Below are 23,239 nucleotides of genomic sequence, written 5' to 3'. Positions count from 1 at the left end.
ACAACACCTCATCCATATTTTTCAAAATTTGCTACACTTCAGAATAAGAGTAAAGCCATCAAAACTATGGATTGCATAACCAAAAATGCTTATTTTTTTCCAAGTAGCTGCCACTTTCCCTGGTAACAGCTTTGCTCACTCTTGGCATTCTCTCCACCATCTTCATGAGGTGCCACTTGGCTTTTTCTTGGCTCTCAGCTCCAACTTATCCATTTAACTCATCTATTCCAACTGACATCACTGCCTTTTTTAAAAAATGTTTTTTGTTATTTAGTGCCATTCAAATTCAAAAGGATAATTAAATTGGATGTTGTCAATCTTCCTTTGAAGTGGAGCATATGCTATCATTCAAAAGTTTGCATTAAATAATAATAATAATAATAATAATAATAATAATAAATGGTCTCAATTAATGGTCTTAACCATTTTAATCAGAAGTCAGGAAATTGGCAAGAATTGCACAAATACTGTAGATAAAGTAACTTAGCACGATAGCCTTCCCCAACCTGCAGACAGATTTTTACAGGAAGAAGAGTCAGTGTTGTTCAACTCAATGCTGTGGCTTCAAACGGTTTATTAGCAGTCGAAAAATGTCTCCCATTTCGTTGAGTTTAATGAGACCAAATATTCACTAGAGGGATCAGATTTGAACTCTGACCAGGCCAAAACCTGGGCCTGATGGACTTGTTCTAAAGACATTACTTTGCAATTTGGGCAGGAGGATTCATTGTTGAATATTAACATCTGATCATTCCTCCTTAGCTCAGTGGGTAGCACTGTCGCCACACAGCAAGAAGGTCCCCGGTCCATTCTGTGTGGAGTTTACATGTTTTCCCAGTGTCAGCGTGGGTTTCCTCCCGGTGCTCTGTTTTCCCCATAGTCCAAAGACATGCAGGTTAGGTGGATTGGATATGACAGATTGTCGTAGGAGTGTGTGTGTGTAAGTGTGAATGTGTCCCAGCACTCTCAGTGCTGGGTTGTGTCAGGAAGGTCATCCAGCGTAAAACCTGTGCCAAATCAAATATGTGTGTGAAGCAAGCAGACCCTGCAAATGAACAGGATTAATGCTAGGAAGATGGATGGGATGGATGGATTTGAAACAAGACATTCTGCAATATTCTTTTGTACTCCAAAGCATTAAATGACTTTTCACAGTGAAGTAGCTCATCAATACCTGTAACTAAAAAGGCTCTCCACACAATGACACCACTTCCTCCATGCTTCAATGTGGTAGATATGCATTTATTATTATATTTATCACCAGATTTTCGAAAACACTCTGAAGCATCACCATGCAACTCTTGTTTCATTGTGATTCATCACTCCACACACAACTTCCCATATTCTACCAAAAACATAATTCTGTCTTTGATGTTTTTCTGAGACAGCAATGGCTTTTTAAGTACTGCATTTGCTTAAATGTTGCTAATTTCCTGACTAATAATTTGTGGTTGAGACAATTAAAAGCTTAGTGTTTAGCCATAGAGAGAGAGAGAGACACACACACACACACAAACTAACACGACTAACAACAGCCAGCCTCAGGACACTGACACCCTCATCCACAGAATTCGGTCCAACCAAATTATAAAAGCACAAAAAGAAAATTACCTGACCTACTGGACTGAAACAACAGATAAATAGAGACTATGCAACAGCAGAATATCTGAGTACAGTGAACGACTGTAAATTAAGAAGAATAATGACGAGGTACAGACCGAGCAGTCACACGCTGACTGTAGAGACGGGCAGATACAGACAGAACTGGCTGCCCAGAGAGAGCCGCATCTGCCCGTACTGTTGCCACCAGCTGCCCTAACTATGAGGAAATCAGAAAGACATTTTATCCAAAATTTGAAATACTTTGCCCTAATTTCATAAAATTAAACAATAAAACACAACTTCAACATTTATTAGGTGAAAAAAAAGATTGTATCCTAGTAGCAGCAAGATTCATTGATGCCTGTCACAAAAAGAGGGATTATACTATTCAGTAATGCGCTCACACACACACACACACACACACACACACACGCACGCCCATACACACTGAATTCTAAACTGAGACTTTACAACTCTTTATTTAAACATACTAAATCACTAAATTAAATATGTTCTACTCATATAGACAAACCATTACAACATTCATTGCAGAACAAATATCAAAGCCATATAGATTATATAATATAATAAAAATAATAAATACATTACATTTAAAACTGACCAACAAACATCAGCAGTTAAATACTATAGTCTCATCTTGAAAATAAAGCACCATTTGCACATCATTTAAACTCAAATTCAATTAAATTCTTTGTAATTTGATCAAATTTATGTTCCACCGTGATCCTTGATTCAACCAAAGTAGTAAAAATTGGCAGTGCATTAATGATTTTCCCTTCAGCAGCCATTCCCAACTATAAAATTTGCCAATGTACATTGTTCTCTGTGTGTTTTCGAATACTTGCACCCAAAAGCGTAGATTTGGTATCAACATTGGGGGGGGGGGGTATTACATATATATATATGTGTGTGTGTGTGTGTGTGTAGCGTTATTGGATAATTTATTTCTTCTCTATCTATCTATCTATCTATCTGAAATTTATGTATAATCATTCATCAAATTCTAACATAACTGAGTGATTCTAAAAAGAAAAAAAAAAAAGTTAAATATTGAAACCGCCAGTAGGCGGCAGCGATTCGCTTTTTTATTGAGTGAGTCACTTAAATCGTTCATTCAGCCAATTCGTTCAAAAGTCAGATTAATTTAGGAAGAAAACAAACACCGATGTGAATACTTTTGTCATTGATAATTACAGACACTATTTAAAAATGAACTAACAAAACGGACGGCTGTTTTGGTAACTGGTTACAGTTACACTGATAGTTATGGCTAAATTGCAATGGATTAGCTAGCTAAAATATGTGTGTTACTTAGCTGTTACAATATTCCCATACCTCCTTCTCAGTACATGCTTTATTCTTTTTAACGTCCCTCTTTGACCAGCAGTTTAATATAGTTGGCTGAGCAGCGGTTCTCTTCATTTTTGGCGCTACTCGTGCTCTCTCATTCAAACAGTACAGCACCATTCGCGTTGTTTTTGGTGAAAGTGCGATGCGCATTGGTTGGGCGTTACCATTCGGTTCAGTGGAGGGGGAGGTTTTTTTTTTTTTTTGTCTAATTTATTACAAACTCATATTTGATTAGAAACAAAATTGTTACAGAATAAATGAATTCTACATATTTTTCATTTTATCTACTGTGATTTTCATGTTGAAATATTGGGGGGGTTGCAACTGATGGACAAACTACGCCCCTGCTTGCACCCATAAATAAAAAATGTCTTATTAAAACAAAAACTTAAATTCCCAAGTATTCTGTCCAATACTGTAAACAGTGGTACTAGCCTGGAACATTCAGCAAAAACATGAAACACAGTCTCTGGTTTGGTACAAAAATTACAGGGTAATGAAACAGACGTACTGAACTTAGAAACAAAACTATTTGTAGGTAACACACAGTAAAATATCCTCCACTACAAATCCCCAGAGCGTTTCGGAAGTGGGCCTTTATACAAAAGCCTCCAAGGAGGAGAAAGGTCATCAGAACCATTAGGTGTTCTTTCCATTTTGTATCACATCTATGATTAATATCTTCAAAATAATCAGTCTTTACACACATCTGATAAAATTCTTTTTCCAACTGCTTGAAAATCAAGCTCCTGTAGCCCCTTGAACTTCAACAACTTCCCCTCTTGGTCACCCTCTGTACAAACCCTTGGGGACACAAATAACTTAGGGAAGGAACATTGCATCGATTCACCAGACAGAAAACAATTTACAAAATGTAGGAATTGAGAAGGAAAAGCAGCTTTCAGACTTTTTATGAAATGTTCCACCATCCTCACATACCTAAATCCCACTTGTTCACAAATTTCCATTGTCTGGAAGCAATATCAATCAGATGTGCAACTTTTGTCAAACCCTTCTCTATAAATGTTTTAACAATGATATTGTTATTATGATATTATTGATAACAGTGGTTCGTTCAGGCCAAAATGGTAATTTTATCGTCTAAATCCCTTAAAACCAGTGCAGGAATTTAAAACTGAAACATAGAATTTTACATCGTATATAAAATTCCCACTATACTGGGACATCAAAAACAATTGCTTGTCAAGGGAAAAACCACCAAAAGTGCAAAGCAAAGCCAAGCCAAATGACACTCATGGTGTAGAAAACTCCTTAACATAAAGTGAAGTCTGAGCAACTTTCAGCCTAATAGCTTTAACTTTGTCTGCCAATTCAATACATTTAACCGATGCCATAGCATATGTAACGGAGGCCAGATGGGAGTGAGGTTTAGGGGGTGAGTGTAACAGAGGCCAGCTAGTAGTCGCTGTGCGAGTAAACCTCACTCCTCTGATCTCAAGAGATGCTCTAGCGATTGATGCTAGGGGGGTTGCAGCCTTTAGCCTCCTCGTTAGAGCGTCCGACTCCTAAGCCTGGGACCCAGGTTCGAGGCCCATGCAGAGCGGGGCGAGTAGGACCTGGGTAGAGGGGTTACACATAGATGCAGCCAAGTTATTAATAATAAGCACTCTACCCCTATATGACAATTGAGGGAGAACCCACCTCCCTTGTGTAAACAGCCAGACACCTTGTCAATTAAACCTTCCCAATTTCTCTCCATATATCGCTCTTCCCCCATAACAACCCCATGCACTTTAAGAGCATTGCTGAGGAAGTACTGGAGGACCTCCGTTCTCCCATTTGCCCAGCAAAAAAGATGCACTCTTATGCCAATGTATTCTTGAGGAAGAGGCTCTCTGATAGACATTAAGCGATGCTATCATTTTCTTAATATCTTCATCCGACCTTATTACCACAGTAACAATATCGGCGTATGCGCTTAGTTTAACTGTTACCAAATCTGTACCAGAAGGGCACACTGTGGAAATCCCACTTAACTGACTTCTCAAAACTGCCAAGACTGGTTCAATAGCAAAAGCATATTGAAACAAAGAAACAAAACCTAAATCAAGTTTATACACCTTGGCAAAGGAAATCAGATTTCGAACCAGAAAAAGATTGTTAAAAATGGATCGATCTGGAATACAGTAAGATTGATCTGCATGAATCACTGAAGATATACAAAGTTTAAGTCTATTAGTTAAAGCTTTGGAAAATATCTTGTAGAGCAATGACACAGGGCGCCAATTTTTGATGTCTCCAAGGTCACCCTTCTTTGGCAGTAAAGTTATCACGGCCTTCCGAAAGCTCACAGGTAATGTTCCTCTTTCTAGACACTCCGAGAAGACAGAAAACAAGTCCTTTCCAATGACCGACCAAAATTGTTTATAGAATTCCACATTTCATTCCATCCAACCCTGGAACTTTCCCTGAAGAAAGTTTCTGAACAGCTACAGTCAGCTCATCAAAAGTCAAAGGTTGATCAAGCCTAGATTTCTCCTCTTCTGCAAGTTGAGGTAAATCTTGAAGGAGAATGTCAGCCATTTCATTATCACAGGGTTCTGCCTTATAAAGATCCTCATAAAAAGATAAAGCATAGGGCATTATTTCATGATCTTCTGTCACTTTTCCTCCTCCTGGAAGTTTCAAATGACATAAAATCTTCCTGTTTACAGTCTTTTTCTCCAGACTAAATGAGGAAGATGTTGGAGCATCCATGTAGCACCCTTGAAGGAAGTAAAACTTGCACGGATAAGTGTCTCTTGAGCCCGTTCTTCCATTTTTCTTCCATATTGTTTAGTCAGAGGGAAAGTTTCTCTCCACACATCCACAAGACAATGATAAGTTATGAACTTTTTAAGTTCATATGACAACTGGCTATGTGGTTCTTCATGGTTCCTATCTAGAGTGTGGTTAATAGTACAATTAAAATCTCCAGCCAGAACAACAATTCTATCCTGCAAAACATCACTAAGAGCAGTCTTCAGTTTTCTAAAGAAGAGAGTTCGCTCTGGACCAACATTTGGTGCATACACATTAAATAACGAAAAATTTTATCCATGAACCATTACATCAACACGCAACATTCGACCAGGAACCAAGTCAAAAACACTAACAGGCTGCTGCTTATATTCTGGTCCAAAAAGAATGGCAACCCCTGCACTAACACCGGAACTATGACTTAGTATAGCCTGCCGCTTCCATTCACTCAACCATTGTACTTGATTATTTGAATCTGTATGAGTTTCTTGAAGAAAAACTATACTAGCCCTCTTTATCATAATGTAATCAAAAAGACTAAACCTTTTAACAGCATCATGACACCCATTGACATTTAAAGTACCAAATCTCAAGGATGTCATGAAAAGAAGAAGAAAGTAACCATAAAAATGGTTCACATATCACTTTTTGCCTTGCAGAAGCAAAATACTTCTTACATTACAGAGAATCTTTTTAAGGCAGTACCGTTTTGGTCTATCAAGCTCATCAAAGGCTGCCTTCCGCATAGCTACAGTACAAGATATCAGGAATAGTTTTAAATCTGGAAAGTACGACTCAGTAATGGGCTTGCAAAGCCCTTTTGTATTATCAAGGAAAGCATTAATCTGCTGTAACGAGTAAAATTTAGTCCTACCTTCAGAAGTATTCTCCAAGTCCATCACATCATTCTCATCATATATTTCCTCATCTTCCTTATCAAAATCCTCCATCTGTAGCCTTAAATCCATCACTTCTTGTAAGACATTGCCTCCTTGACTCTGATTGATCAATTCATCAGTACTTATTTTAACATCACTTACTTTAGATTGTATTTGTTTCTCATTCCCCGGTGATTTGGCCTCATGCACATCTTTTGCATTCACCTGGCTCAACCCTGGCTGCGTGATTACAGGCCTGTCATTTTGGTCAATCGTTATCTCGGCTATCTCCACGGCACTACTGTTGGAATCAGCCAACAGGGATCTTCCCTCGTGCGCCTCATGCACCGCCATTTTTCCCATCTCCATTAACGCCATTATTCCCATTACGATTCGGGCAAGTCCACCTGACATGTCCAAATTCGCCACAAATAAAACATTTCATGGACTCTGAGCTAATAAATATATAGTGTAATCCTTACCCTCGATAGTTAATTTCACCGACAGGTTCAAGGGATCACTCTGAGAATTAAGAATCATGAAAATCTGGTGCCGAAAAGACATTACATTTTTGAGTTCGGGATTTTTGCATCTGAGCAAAATCATCTTAATGGGACTCACTAATTTACCATATCTCAGGTAGCCTATTTCTTCCAATTTCTCATTTTTTAACAAATGGAGGAACATTTGACAAGACAATCTTCTTTGATGGGCTCGACAGAGGCAAAACAGGCACAAACATTTCATTAATCATTAGTCCGCTATCTATTAAATCATTTCCCATTTGGCTTTGACTCAAAATAACAATCGCCTTGTTCATGCGAGAAGCAGATCTGCTGTTTACGTCGCCGACAGTAGCATTCACGGCCACTAGACAATCCTCTACTAATTCAGATGCATCAGGCATACATTTGTAGCCATGTCTAATAGTCAGCTGCAAGAAATCACCCGCATCCGAGAGATCTACTTACTTTTTTTATGTGTATATGTACATGCATGTTGATTCACTGTAAAAATTAGAAATGCTTTGGCAATACATTGTAACAATTGTCATGTCAATAAAGCACACTTTTAATTGAATTGAAGAGAGAGAGAGAGAGAGAGAGAGAGAGAGAGTGTGTGTCTTTGGAGGGTGTATATAAGCTTTTACTTGTGTGAAGTGTCCTTGGAAAGCATGTGGGGAAAAAAGCATGAGAAGACATGGAGGTAGGAGTGTGAGCTGATTTGACATGAACAGGGGCAGACCTTGGAGAATCAGTGCAAAAGAAAGAGCATATTGAGAGTGGAAGATTTCTTTGTGTGCAAGTAATGAAGTCAGGCTGCAGATTGCCGACTATCAGGTGTAAAGATCCTGATGCAGCCCGCTGAACAGCTATGATAGACTAAATCTGTCACCATTCATAATGGTAACTTGGACAAAGATTAAATCAAGACAAAGAAAGAACTCTCAATGGAGAATCAGAAGGGACCACGCAGTTTAATCCATGACCGGGCTTGACACGCTTCTGATTCATTATATCTCTTGGTCACCTCTTTTTCCTCATAACACTCTGAAAACTCTGTGTCCCTTACTGTATAAACATTTGTAGAAGAAAAAAAAAAGTGCATGTTATGTTGTCACATCCAAAGTGTTACATAGGGACAAGGTAGGATGAAATGTACTGTCTTCACCATTAAGTGGATGATTTTTGGAATGTCCTGAGCCAAAGTTTTCTACAGAAGCAACAACAACACCACCACACACACACACACACACACACACACACACACACACACACACACTTTGAGTCGCTAGTATCAAACAGTAGGTAAAACTATGAGTCATACGAATGTGTGCACTCTGAGTGAGAGTCTTCAGACAGCCTCACGCCCAGAACCCATTATTACAAACAAGAATTGATCCTGTCAAACCAAGACTAGAGGGAAAATTACAGTCTTTCTCTTTTTCCGTCTATCTCTTTCTTCCCCCCTCTCTCTTTCTGCAGAAAATGATGCAGATAACTGTTGTATTACAGCAATAGGATTCAATATTGAAGTGATTTTCATAAACATAGTCATTAGTGACTCTAGTCTGACAGGAAGGCCCCACCATTATACTCTTCCAGATGAACGACACACTGATTTAACCACTTCATTACCCAACGTGCATTTGGTTTCGCTTATTTTTTATTCTTTTCAGATTTAACTTAGTCAATGGATGTTTTGCATAGTTACACAGATTGCCTTTGAATCAGTACAAAAGTACTTCCAAAATGATCTCTCAGCCTCTCTTCCGGCTCTCATAGACGTCTGCGCTGCCGCCTCTGCATAACCAGCTATGCAATAGAGGTACACTTTTAATTGGCCAGCGATATCATTAAATTACCCCAGCAATAGCCTTCACAGAGTTTACTTGATGTGACTATCTACTTATGCAGTCTGCATTTTTTTTTTTATTTTTTTTTTTTTTTAGATTTCTTTCCTTAAAGGGATAGTTCACTTTAAAAACCCGTGAACTGACATGCTTGTTTACGAACATCCATTTTCTTTCAGTCCTGAGATAAATCTAAACAGATTGAAGTCCATCCCAGAAAGAATCACATATTCATTAATTAATCTTGCTCAGCATCCTCTGATCACTTGTGTTCATAGATGACAGCAGATGATAATCACTTATGAAGACTTACATGCCTTACGTTGAAGCCTGACTGAAATGATTCCTTAAGTATATTTAAAAAATATATATATTTTGCAAGCAATCTATACAGGTGCTGGTCATATAATTAGAATATCATCAAAAAGTTGATTTATTTCACTAATTCCATTCAAAAAGTGAAACTTGTATATTATATTCATTCATTACACACAGACTGATATATTTCTTTTAATTTTGATTATTATAACTGACAACTAAGGAAAATCCCAAACTCAGTATCTCAGAAAATTTGAATATTGTGAAAAGGTTCAATATTGAAGACAACTGGTGCCACACTCTAATCAGCTAATTAACTCAAAACACCTGCAAAGGCCTTTAAATGGTCTCTCAGTCTAGTTCTGTAGGCTATACAATCATGGGGAAGACTGCTGACTTGACAATTGCCCAAAAGACGACCATTGACACCTTGCACAAGGAGGGCAAGACACAAAAGGCCATTGCAAAAGAGGCTGGCTGTTCACAGAGCTCTGTGTCCAAGCACATTAATAGAGAGGCGAAGGGAAGGAAAAGATGTGGTGGAAAAAATTGTACAAGCAATAGGGATAACCGCACCCTGGAGAGGATTGTAAAACAAAACCCATTAAAAAATGTGAGGGATATTCACAAAGAGTGGACTGCAGCTGGAGTCAGTGCTTCAAGAACCACTACGCACAGACGTATGCAAGACATGGGTTTCAGCTGTCGCATTCCTTGTGTCAAGCCACTCTTGAACAACAGACAGCGTCAGAAGCGTCTCGCCTGGGCTAAAGACAAAAAGGACTGGACTGCTGCTGAGTGGTCCAAAGTTATGTTCTCTGATGAAAGTAAATTTTGCATTTCCTTTGGAAATCAGGGTCCCAGAGTCTGGAGGTAGAGAGGAGAGGAACACAATCCACGTTGCTTGAGGTCCAGTGTAAAGTTTCCACAGTCAGTGATGGTTTGGGGTGCCATGTCATCTGCTGGTGTTGGTCCACTGTGTCTTCTGAGGTCCAAGATCAACGCAGCCGTATACCAGGAAGTTTTAGAGCACTTCATGCTTCCTGCTGCTGACCAACTTTATGGAGATGCAGATTTCATTTTCCAACAGGACTTGGCACCTGCACACAGTGCCAAAGCTACCAGTACCTGGTTTAAGGACCATGGTATCCCTGTTCTTAATTGGCCAGCAAACTCGCCTGACCTTAACCCCATAGAAAATCTATGGGGTATTGTGAAGAGGAAGATGAGATATGCCAGACCCAACAATGCAGAAGAGCTGAAGGCCACTATCAGAGCAACCTGGGCTCTCATAACACCTGAGCAGTGCCACAGACAGATCAACTCCATGCCACGCCGCATTGCTGCAGTAATTCAGGCAAAAGGAGCCCTAACTAAGTACTGAGTTCTGTACATGCTCATACTTTTCAGGTTCATACTTTTCAGTTGGCCAAGATTTCTAAAAAGTAAAAAAAAAAAAAATCTAATTTTCTGAGAAGCTGAATTTGGGATTTTCCTTAGTTGTCAGTTATAATAATCAAAATTAAAAGAAATAAACATTTGAAATATATCAGTCTGTGTGTAATGAATGAATATAATATATTCACCTCATGCTCTCAGATTGTTTTGTCCTGAAAAATCATCAAATAGTTGTATATTGCAGAGAAACACAATTTATCACAGTTACGCTGCAAAGTATCTGTTTTAGTCCTGCTCTTCTCCTAGAGACTGAATGCAGAGCCATGTCCAAAAATCTATTAAATGGATGTTTTGTAATGGAGTGACTATAGACCAATTGCTTTTGCACAGGCCAGTATTTCAGCTCCTATACATCAATTATTTGTTGAGGAACTGGTTGCGTGTGTTGGCGTACCTCCAGATGCTTCTGGCTAACTTTCTCAGCAATGTCTATCTGTGTGTGAATGGCTTCAAAGGCTCAGAAGAAGTGTAGTCAATATCCAACTCTGTCTCCCTGACAATGTGAAAGCAACAATAAAGAGGCACCATAGTTGCCAGAGGTTATTAAAAACAGTTATGAGAAAAAAATATTCCCAATAGATGTACTTGAACTACATAATGCATTAAGCAATTTCTACGAACCGCTTAATTAGTGGTGCTTGCCACAGCAAGCATTATTGTACATACAGTACTTGAGGTCAGGGATTTTTCAAGATGCTAAGTATTAAAAGAGTTCTGCACAGATATTAAAATAGAATAAACTTCATAACATTACTATTTTTACAGTATTTTTATCAAATAAATGCAGCAAGAACATTAAAAAATAGCAGTATATATCTAAAGAACGTCTTGAGGGAATATATGAATATACACTCTAAAAAAAAATACTAGGTTAAAAACAATCTAAGTTGGGTTGAAAATGGACAAACTCAGTGGTTGGGTTAGATGTTTGCATAATGTGCTGGGCAGTTTTATTTAACCCAACTATTGCTTAAAATTACTCTATGGCTGGCTTAAAGTTAACCCAACAGTTACAAATCAGACACATAATTATAAAAGGCAACAATAATAATCAAAAGGTGAACATTTAATAATAATAATAATAAGCAATTTAATAAATGTTTATTGTTTAATTTTTATTCATTAAACTTAATAATAAATGTTAATTTATTAAACATATATCATGTGTTAGGGTTAGGGCTCATTATTTCATTTAAATGTTAATTTCCAACATACTTTGGGTTCATTTTAAGCAAGCAATGCAGTAATTTTTAAACAGTATTCGAGTTAAATAAAACTACCCAGCAGGTTGGGCAAACATTTAACCCAACTGCTGGGTTAAAACAACCCAATTTCTGGGTTTGTCCATTTTCAACCCAACTTGAACTTCACAGACCATGTTGCGAAGACAGTGTGGTGAGTGAGCAATGCTTGTTGATTGCAACACTTCAAATTACTGAATCCTTATGTTATCCTTTGGGAAGAAGAATCGGCTAAATGAATAAATGTGAATACATATCAATGCACTAAACTCACTCAGAACATCCTGGCAACTGCAAAGCGACACCCAGGCAACAACATACAGAGTTTTGCAAGGTCAAGAACCATTTATATTTTCTTCAAAGAACACAGCATTAATGTGCTTCTAGTGCTACTCAACAGGATCACTAAAGTGGTTTAATGGGATTGGTAGGGAATGGAAGTTTCACTTTCCTGCTGAATAGGTACAACCTGTCGTCCCAGCTTTGTTAATGAAACCATGGAAGGGCACAGATCTGGGGGTACCAATCTCTGCCAGCGTGAAGACCAACAGATGGTGCTTGACTGTGTGATATGTAGATGACTGGTCTGTAAGAGTCAGAACGGATTCAGTCAGGACACCACAGCTGACATTCCTCTGCAGTCAAACACACACTCAGGAGAATTACCACTCTCTTGTCCTCCCCTCTCCTCTCCTCAGATGTGTGGACCATAGTCCCTGTGAGCCGTTTATCTGACACTGTCAATCTCACCGCATGCGGTCTCACCACAGACTGAGGGGAGACTGCAGCCCACACTGGAACAGCAGACAAGGCCACATTAGTTATGTGGTTACTTTTCATTTACATGTAGCAGATGCTTTTATATAATTTATATAAAGTTCTTTCTTTCTGCAGTGTATTCAGTTGCAGAACATTCCTCATAACTATGACATTTAAATGCATATTTTTCAAGATGCCTAATTATTACCCTATGAATTAATATTGTTCTGAACCCTGAAATTGTGCATTATGTTGGTGAGAATGAATGTATACCCGTCATACTGTATATATTCACTATATTCACTCCCTCCTTGAAATGTTAATCTATCTATACATACACACAGGTTAAAAATTTGGGGGCAGTAAGGTTTTTTATATAAAAGGAATTAAATAGTATATAATTAATACTGGAACAGTGGTCAAGACCACATTAGTTATGTGGCTACTTTTCATTTACATGTAGCAGATGCTTTTATATAATTTATTTGAAGTACTTTCAGCTTACATTTACATTTGGATGCATATGGCAGATGCTTTTATCAAAAAACGAACAGTGAATTCAAACCTTACATTTTTCTTTAGAACTCGAACCAAATACCTTAGCATGCTAGAAAAAAAATCTGTAAAACTTACACTAAAAGAACAGCAGCTGTGGTTGCCAGATCCAAAAAAAAAAAAAAAAAAAAAAACATACTGTAGCAACATTTTTAGTTTTACAGATTTACTCAATTTTATAGTAAATAAACTTTTCATTAACTGAAATAATGTTAATATATCAAATGACTAAAATCTGTTTTTTACCTTTATATTAAACTGTCAACCACATGAAAAAAAACACAGGCGGTAAAGAAAATTCCACATGATAAATCTTTAGCTTTAAAAATGAGCTTTTTCACAAGCTGAGGTGAATACTAATATATAGAAAATGCACCTGCACACAAATACAAAACACCAATCATGGTATCACAATAAAATAATGGTAACACAATGTCAAAATAATGAAATAAACATTGATTTAAAAACATAGGATGTAACATAACACCCTAATCTAATGACAAGAAAGAACTAAGAAAAAAATTCTGAGAATGTCATATATATAAGTCTCATTAGATCCATTACAGCTTTTCAGTGTATAGAGTAAAGCCGGGCACACATTTAATGATTGTAAGGCCGATTATGAATGTAATTTGATACTTACGACTGATCATGTCCAATCGCGCTGAGTCAAAGCCAGTTGCGTTCAGTCGGTGTTTACAGTTGGTGCTTAAAATCTTGCAGTGTGCTGCGTCTAACGATTCTAGTCTTAGAATTTTAGAAACAGTCATTGCCAGTCCTCCTCACAAAGATTCTTCTCAAATTTGATAATTCCCACTTCTGAAGTAGTGGTTGCGAGCAAATTCGCGTTCAATTTTTTACAAGGAAAGTCATCTTTACAATAGAGCACGTGAAGGCAGCATAATATTTGCGACCGCTGACGTCTGTTTCCTTGGAGACTGTGTCAGGCGATTGTAAACAAGCGGCGAAATGGCGTCAAAAAAAGTTTGCAACATAAAAACACATTGGACAACCGGTATGGAAGAAAAATTGGTTGAACTCTGGCAAGAGTACGAATGTCTATACAATATATCTTCGAAGGAATACCATAATAGAAGCGATAAGGAAAGAAGCTGGGCTGCTATTGCGGAAGCTTTGAACGTGTCAGGTACAGGGCCGGATATCCATAGACGGGATTGGGCGAGTGTCCTGGGGCACCAACCAATAGGGGGGGCAACAAGTGATAAAGATAATGACTAGACTTTTTTTTTTTTTTTTTTTTTTAAATCATGTTTTGTATATTATATATATTATATATATATTTTATTTATCTGGAAAGCTATGGATACAAAATTAACAGTTAATGATACAATATATACAGAGAGAATATAAAGAGCCCTGCCCCTTTGATCGCGAAAGTGAAAGTGCCCTTTGCTTTTAACATGGGCGTAATTTGCATGTGGGACATGTCCCCACCACTTTTTGAAACATCTCGCGGCATTTCGCTGATATCTAATACAAAAGAAACACCTCTAGCTGATTATCAATTTGTGTTAATTATAGGCGATCTGGCGCTGGGATGTGTTGTTTTTGAAATCATGTTGAGTGCTCGTTGTCGCTGTTATCAGAGGCGCAACAGTGTTGCTTAACGGCCGACACCACCGGAGTGCAAGCTCTAAAAATAGATTAATTTAACAAAGTTACTCACCTCAAATTCTCTCTGTAGAGAACAAAGTCCATGTTGCCTCTCCAGCCAGGACCTCACCCATATCCTGCGCGTTTTTCCTCTTTTTTTGTTATTTTCCGCACAAATATAGCTGCAGATGAAGAGCGCCAGCTGTTTGTTTACATCCATTTTCAAGATCCCGCGCACAGTGTGTTGCTTAGCAGCGGTCTCAATCGTAAACGTTTGTGTTCTTCTCCGACTGTCAACGATTAAAATCGGCTCCAGTCGAAGGAAACAATCAGTATGTGTGTTCAGTTCAGTCTTAGAATGTTTCAGCTAATCGTTAAGCCGGGGACACACCTAACGATTAGCTGAAACATTCTAAGACTGAACTGAACACACATACCGATTGTTTCCTTCGACTGGAGCCGATTTTAATCGTTGACAGTCGGAGAAGAACACAAACGTTTACGATTGAGACCGCTGCTAAGCAACACACTGTGAAAATGGATGTAAACAAACAGCTGGCGCTCTTCATCTGCAGCTATGTTTGTGCGGAAAAAAAACCAAAAAAAAGAGGAAAAACGCGCAGGATATGGGCGAGGTCCTGGCTGGAGAGGCAACATGGACTTTGTTCTCTACAGAGAGAATTTGAGGTGAGTAACATAAACTTTGTTAAATTAATCTATTTTTAGAGCTTGCACTCTGGTGGTGTCGCCGTTGTTAAGCAACGATAAGCTGCGATCCTCAATGAAGCTTGTTCGACTTGAAACGGCACTGTACAGACCATTAAATAACCACTGAAGTGCCATTTCATGTCCAACAAACTTAGTTTCAGCAAATGCAAGTAACGTTATCTGCAGATTGTTATGATGATGAACGTGACATAAGGTCTTTACAATTGTAGCATTTCACCTTTCGACACGCCCATTACAGTATGCAGCTATCCCTGTCTGTCTTATTAGCCAGCGCTAAACTAACAACCATGACAACTGGTACAACAGTTAATAAACATTAACGTAAAAACAGTGTATCATCATGCTCACTATTATCACATGCTATCTAATAACAGATGGAGGACCATGAAGGGTTCAGGAATATGTTCAGAATGAGAATGAATGACTTCAATCTACTTTTGGAAAAAGTGGAGCCTCACCTTTCACGTCAGGACACCAGACTAAGGCTAGCAATCCCTGTGAAGGATAGGCTTGCTGTAACTCTGCGCTTCTTGGCAACTGGTAAGAAAAGGGCGATGAGCAGAAGACATCTCTGGATAAGACAGTAATATGTTTGTATGCGTTTGATTTGCTTTAGGTCCATTTAACATTTTTGAATATATGTTTGTATGGATTATTGTTATCTTTTTAAAGGTGAAACCTATAAGTCCCTCAGTTTCCAGTTCAGGATGGGGGCCAGCACTGTATCCAGGATTGTTGCAGAGACTTGTGAAGCCCTACATCTTGTTTTAAAAGAAGATTATCTAAAGGTACTTATCTGTATAATTGCAAATCATTCACAATTTGATTGATATGTCAAACATTCAGGCTGATGTATTACATTCTTATTTATTTGTATTTAATTCTACAGTTTCAGACAGATGGCAATTCTCCAGACAGTTTAAGTGATAAAATATATTTCAGTGTTTGCATTAAAACGTAGGTATATATTTAGCTACATTTACATGCTTTATTATGGTTACCAACTGGGAAGTATTAGGTTTCACCTAGGATTATTGGTTATAAAATATATGGTAACACTTTACAATAAGGTTCATTAGTTAACTACATTTGTTAACATGAACTAATAATGAACTGCACTTATACAGAATTTATTAAGCTTTGTTAATGTTAATTTCAACATTTACTAATAGATTATTAAAATCTTGTTAACATTAGTTAAAACACTGTGAACTAACATGAACAAACAATGAACAACTGTATTTTCATAAACTAAAATTAATAAAGATTAGTAAATACAGTAACAAATGTATTGCTCATGGTTAGTTCATGTTAGTTAATACATTAACTAATGTTTAACTAATGAACCTTATTGTAAAGTGTTACCAAATATATATTGTGTATATACAGTATACATAAGGTAATATTTAAAATTATTTTCACTGTACATTTAACTTCCTGTCTAGGATTAGTAAAACTGGTTAAAGGGTTAGTTCACCCAGAGTCCTTCATTCATCTTCAGAACACAAATTAAGATATTTTTGATGAAATCCAATAGCTCAGTGAGGCCTCTATAGACCGTAATACCACTGAACTTCTCAAGATCCAGGAAGGTACTCAAAACATATTTAACCCTTATAGGGTCTCTTTGTCCAAATGACATGAAACTTTGTACAGTTGTTAACACTTTCTAGATCTACAAAGAAAAAAAAAATTGGAGTGATATCTTAAAGGTCACACTCAGGGTCTTCAGGGTCATAAAATTACATTACAAAATTAATTACATTATTACATTATTCATTACAAAAAATTGTTTATTGACAAGGTGCAACAATGGATAAATGCAGGTAAGTTATATAGCAGATAGACAGTTCAGGAATGATGGTTGGTGGATAACTTCTGCTTTCATCTTTACCAGGTTTCGTGACGATAGCAGAGGTAACTGGAGGAGTGGGGAAAGAACAAATATCAATCCAAACACTATTCGAATACGGTAATATCTTTCCACAGGAATCAGGCATAAAGAAGACAAAGGTGATCACAGGAGCTACGAATGAGAATGACATGAGATCAGAGTGGGAGTAATGAAGACTTACTAGCTGAAACGTCATGGTAAGTAGAGCAGGTAAGGAGTCATCAGTACTCTGATCTATAATATGAATATAGATCAGTGGGTGTGTCACGGAATCTAGTTTTAGTGTGTCTAAGAAGTTGCTAGATTTGTCGCTAGGCTCTTGAAAAAAAAATCAAAAGAGGCGGGGAAGGTGCTAAATCTAGCAACAAAATTGATAAACTGGCAGCACTGGTGTGCTTTTGTACTGGTGTTGTGTGCTGCAGTGAAGCAGAACAGCTGCCGGTGATTAGAACAGGAAAGATATAATGGTGAAGCCAGTCAGTTTTGTGGAATTCAAGACGTGGAAAGTAAGATGAACTCAATAGTTCCAGGAGGTCTGTTGGCCATGTGTTTTTTTTCTCCATTTGACCATTGCTCATGAGATCAGAATGTGATTTACTAGCTGAACCATCAAGGTAAGTAGAGCAGGTAAGGAGTCTGTTTCCACATTTGAGGCCAGACAATGAGTGACTGTGAGGTGTGTGCTTCTGTACCGGTGTTGAGTGACGCAGTGATGACGAACATCTGCCAGTGATTACAACGAGAGGCAAGAGGAGCACTGTGTCGGTGTAATGGGGAGCCTGGTGTATCCGTGACAGGTAGGGCAGGTTCATAATAATAGTAACAACCTAACAACAGCAAATGATCATTTTTGGGTGAACTATGCCTAGTACAAATGGGTAGTACAGACTTAGGGTTTTATTCTAAATATATTTTAAAAATGCATTGATTATGGTTCTGTTAATATTTTCCATTTCTAAAGGTCCATTTACACCAAGAATAATGACTATAACAGTAACAATAATGATGTAATTTTAACAATCATTGTAAATTTAAAAGCATAGCATGAATCCACACAACAACTATGATAATGGCACAGAGAAGCAATATCATTGGAATCACTTTCAGAGCAATTTTTTTTTCCAGCTAATGAATGATAAAAACATTGACAGCTAATCGGAATTCATCCTGCTTCAAAGAGCTTGAGCATTTAAAGTGTATGCTAATATATTTATTATTATGTTTATATTTATTGTTCTTGGTGTGAACAGACCTTTAACAATGAGAATATGTAAAAATGTTGACAGTTTTGTGTCATCTATATGTTTGGATTCCATGTTTTTACATCTATCCTGTCCTACAAAAATATCTATTTAAATAGTAAAAAAGTTGAAACCCTTTGTAAAACAATTAGATAGATTTGGAAGTGTTTTGCAAAAGAATCTTTTTGACCAATACCTATTATACTTAGTTCACTCTTTTTTCTCTCTCTCTTTTTTTTTTTGTTTGTTGCAGACACCCAGGACTGAGGCAGAGTGGCTGGACATTGCCAAAGGGTTTGAAGAAAAATGGCAGTTTCCTCATTGCTTGGGATCCCTGGATGGCAAGCACATTTATATTCAGCCACCTCCACACAGTGGCAGCACATTTAGAAATTACAAATGCAGATTTTCTGTTCTTCTAATGGCTGCAGTTGACGCCAACTGTAATTTCATTTATGTGAATGTGGGCACACAGGGAAGAGTTTCAGATGCAGGTCTGTTTGCCACCTCAGACCTTAAAAGGGCATTAGACAATGACCTGCTGAATATCCCACCCCCAGCGCCACTGCCCAATTCCGATGTCCAGTTTCCCTTTGTGTTTGTGGGCGATGAGGCTTACCCGCTCCGCTTGGATTTAATGAAGCCTTTCCCACATCGACAGCTAGAGATGGACCAGCGAGTTTTCAACTACCGCCTTTCGCGGGCACGAAGGGTTGTAGAGAATGCCTTTGGCATCCTTGCCAACCGGTGGCGAGTGTTCAGGTCAACAATCATGTTATCACCAGACAAAGTGACCAAATTAACTATGGCAGCTGTCTGCCTCCACAATTTCTTAGGAGATTGTGGATCTGAGTCACCCCCCCCACCAGAACTGGCAGATAGGGAAACTGCAGAAGGAGGATTTGCAGCAGGAGAGTGGAGAGGGCAAAGATCGGGAGCACTGCACCCTAGAAGAGAAGGAATACGCAATGCCAGCCATCATGCCAAACAGTTGAGAAATGTCCTTAAAGACTACTTTATGTCCACAGGATATGTGCCATGGCAAGACAAATATGCTTAATGCTTGAGGCTGTAACACCAATACACATGAAAACTGCCTCCCTTATATATACAGCTATGGAAAAAATTAAGAGACCACTCCAAGTTCAGAAATCAATGTTAAGTGGTCTCTTAATTTTTTCCATAGCTGTATATATTTATATATATATATATATATATATATAAAATATATATAATTTATAATATATATATATATAAAATGTGTGTATTTATATTATTTTCAAAGCATAAAAATAAAAAAACAAATCTGATTTGTACTTGTTTCAAAGATTTATTGCAGCAAACATTACATTGGTATGTTTAAAATACACTTTCAAATTTCAAAGCACATTTATAAATGCTAATACTGTGAAAAAAATTAGGAGAAGGTTTATAGAGAGGTATAAGCATTTAGAAGGTATTGTGTAAGAAAGAACTAATTATTTGTAATTATCACTAATTATATGTAATTATTTGATTGAATTGAAAAGTGAAGAAAAAAAAAAACACTTTCAAAATAGAAGACATATAATCGAAAAGACACATACAACAACTCTTCCTACTCCTCCAAATCACCAAGCATTGAAAATGTTAGATGTTGCCTTTGCTGTGCTACATTAGAGTGTTGGTGTGGGGGCTGTTGTGATGTGTAATACCCAGCAGGTGGCTGTGATGGAGATGGGTATGTTGGGTACCCAGCTGGATATTTTGAGGATGTGTGTGATGTGGTTGCATGTTGTGGTTGGGTGTATATTTCAGATTCTTGGGCATCATAAATCATGTTCATGATGTTTCTTTTCAGTCTTGTCTGGACCATGTTGTCTTTAATTTTTCTCAGTTCTTCAGCAATCTGTTGTCCAAACAAATTAAATGAATCATTGTTTGTGTTTTGAACAACATTAGCCATTTGTTTCAAGACAGACAGTTTTTGAAGTTCAATATCACTGCCTTTTAATTCTCTATTTTTGGTGATCTTTGATGTGTATGTGTCCTTTTTAAACAGAGGGGGGCTTGGTTGCAGTATGTTTTCTTGTTCAAAAGTAAGGTCATTGGTTTCTTCTGGCAGCGTATCTTGATCAAGGGTGGTGTCATCTGACTCTTCATCCTCCATGAACTCCTTAATTGATGGATCAAGCTACAAAAAAATGGATAGAACATTACTGAATTTCAAAGCCATATAGGACATAAGAAGGTATAAGTTAAGGTATTAGTTAAGGTATAAGCAAGTGGAGGTGTAGATGGATGGTATAGAATTCTAATACTATGGTAAATATGCACTGGCTAAAGTGTAGCGTCTCATATTTCAACATGAGAAAGGTTTTATAATGATACAATAATCACATATTTATCTGTAATAGGTTATATTAATTTATAAATAGAAATACTTACACTTGTCTCACTCAGGCGTGGAGTTATATGGGTTTTAAGAAAATTCAGAGACTTAAGGATCCAGGTTTGCTTGGCTGTTAATGCTGTTGCACCACTTCCACTAGGCCTTGGTTTTAGCAGCCTGCTGTATTGGGTCCTTAAGGAGCAAGTCCTTAATTTCACCTCAGTGACTGAAAATACATTAAATTGATTTTACACATAGCCTCAGTCTGTGCATTATAAAAAAATGATGCACCGTTTGCTGAGCATGTTTAAGGGCACTTTCACTTTCGCGATCAAAGGGGCAGGGCTCTTTATATTCTCTCTGTATATATTGTATCATTAACTGTTAATTTTGTATCCGTATCTTTCCAGATAAATAATATATATACAAAACATGATAAAAGAAAAAAAAGTCAAGTCATTATCTTTATCACTTGTTGCCCCCCTATTGGCTGGTGCCCCAGGACACTCGCCCAATCCCGTCTATGGATAATCCGGCCCTGTACCTGATACGTTCAAAGTTTTCGCAATGGCAGCCCAGCTTCTTTCCTTATCACTTCTATTGTGGTATTCCTTCGAAGATACGTTATACAGACATTCATACTCTTGCCAAAGTTCAACCAGTTTCTCTTCCATACTGCTTGTCCAGTGTGTTTTAATGTTGCAAACTTTTTTTGACGCCATTTCGCCGCTTGTTTACAATCGCCTGACGCAGTCTCCAAGGAAACGGAGACGTCAGCGGTCGCAAATATTATGCTGCCTTCACGCGCTCTCAGCGCTATTGTAAAGATGACTTCCCTTGAAAAAAAACTGAACGCGAATTTGCTCGTAATTCAGAAGTGGGAATTATCAAATTTGAGAAGAATCTTTGTGAGGAGGACTGGCAATGACTGTTTCTAAAATTCTAAGACTAGAATCGTTAGACGCAGCACACTGCACGATTTTAAGCACCAACTGTAAACACCGACTGAACGCAACTGGCTCTGACTCGGCGCGATTGGACATGATCAGTCGTAAGTATCAAATTACATTCATAATCGGCCTTACAATCGTTAGGTGTGTCCCCGGCTTTAGGTGTGTCCCCGGCTTAAGGGAATGTACCATTAACCAGTTCAGAGATTTTTATAGCCTTTTTAATGTTAAAAGTATGGTAATTTTTACTGTGTAACTTAGGTTGTATATACGAGTTCACTCTCTCATTGTGGTCACTCTCACACACTGGTCTTCTAAACACACAATCTCTCCTACACACAGAGAAGAAGAGTATACAACTATTTGAAAGGAAATAAAGTTACGTCTTTCACACCTTTGTGACTTTGGTCCTCTAGCATTTCCCTCAAGGGAGAGTAAATAAAGGGATATAGTGGAGGGAGGACATATTTGAACTGGTGCTTCAAACAAACTACCAACCCAATTAATCATTCCTCCTGGAACATCTCGCATCCAATGAAAGCTGAGGCTTGAGCTCTATTATCTTTAAAAGCAATGTGACCCTCAGTAAAGAGAATGAGGGCCCTGTGAAAATAACCAACATGGAGGAGAGGGGTGTTTATTCTTTTATTATATCTAGAAGGCAGGTGTTGACTCTTTTTACAGCAGAAATTGTAGCGGTTAACACAGCATGTTTGGAGCAAAAGGTATTAATGTTTCAAGAGAAAAGAAACATTGTCCTCTTTTCTGATCTTTATCATAGTGTGTCCACCAAATATCCATATGACGACATAAATCAAATTACTACTAAAAGTGCAGATTTTCAACCCGTTTTGTATTGTTACAATGTCAGTAGAATATGTAAATAAACAATAGTGTTAATTTCGGTAACGAAAACTGATGAAAAACGTTCTTTGATAACCTTTTTTCAATGACTAAGACAAGACGATGAGAGAAGACACCTATTGTGACGAGACTGAAATGTGGCTTAAAAAAAAATAAAAACATAATAAAAACCAAAAGGAGGAGATACTGTTTTACGAGCTTTCATGTTTACAGTTGCCAGATTACAAGAATTTAAACCCCAATCAGACCTTTTCTGTTAAAAGAACACATTTTACTTAGGG

The 23,239-nt window shown here is 37.7% G+C and overlaps 3 protein-coding genes across 5 annotated transcripts in view; 1 reads left to right on the top strand and 2 right to left on the bottom strand.

Moving 5' to 3' along the window:
• htr2cl1 (5-hydroxytryptamine (serotonin) receptor 2C, G protein-coupled-like 1) overlaps nucleotides 1–23,239 on the bottom strand; it is a 169,499-nt gene that overhangs the window by 89,754 nt on the left and 56,506 nt on the right. Inside the window, exons 1-4 of one of the 3 annotated variants that reach the window (XM_048183869.1) lie at nucleotides 13,939–15,280; nucleotides 12,648–12,775; nucleotides 12,451–12,567; nucleotides 11,135–11,233 (exon numbers count right to left, since the gene is read on the bottom strand). The exons of 1 other annotated variant lie outside the window; for it this stretch is intronic. The gene's annotated coding sequence lies outside the window, so the exon portion shown is untranslated. Of the gene's footprint in view, nucleotides 1–11,134; nucleotides 11,234–12,450; nucleotides 12,568–12,647; nucleotides 12,776–13,938; nucleotides 15,281–23,239 lie in introns of those variants that run through there. One more of the 3 variants, XM_048183871.1, reaches the window with a different exon arrangement.
• Nucleotides 15,285–19,932, top strand: LOC125264505. The gene is made up of 4 exons (XM_048183876.1): nucleotides 15,285–15,596; nucleotides 16,013–16,178; nucleotides 16,311–16,426; nucleotides 19,027–19,932. Exons 1-4 carry the CDS (start codon nucleotides 15,447–15,449, stop codon nucleotides 19,831–19,833), a joined length of 1,239 nt encoding a protein of 412 aa, XP_048039833.1. The 5' UTR covers nucleotides 15,285–15,446; the 3' UTR covers nucleotides 19,834–19,932.
• LOC125264511 lies at nucleotides 20,088–22,278 on the bottom strand. Its single transcript, XM_048183881.1, has 3 exons — nucleotides 21,689–22,278; nucleotides 21,201–21,370; nucleotides 20,088–20,946 (listed from the first exon to the last, which is right to left on the bottom strand). Exons 1-3 carry the CDS (start codon nucleotides 21,864–21,866, stop codon nucleotides 20,371–20,373), a joined length of 924 nt encoding a protein of 307 aa, XP_048039838.1. The 5' UTR covers nucleotides 21,867–22,278; the 3' UTR covers nucleotides 20,088–20,370.

The sequence above is a fragment of the Megalobrama amblycephala genome, linkage group LG3 (assembly GCF_018812025.1).
Source record: "Megalobrama amblycephala isolate DHTTF-2021 linkage group LG3, ASM1881202v1, whole genome shotgun sequence".
In the NCBI taxonomy this organism is placed as follows: Eukaryota; Metazoa; Chordata; class Actinopteri; order Cypriniformes; family Xenocyprididae; genus Megalobrama; species Megalobrama amblycephala.
This window is presented reverse-complemented; position numbering and strand designations above follow the sequence as displayed.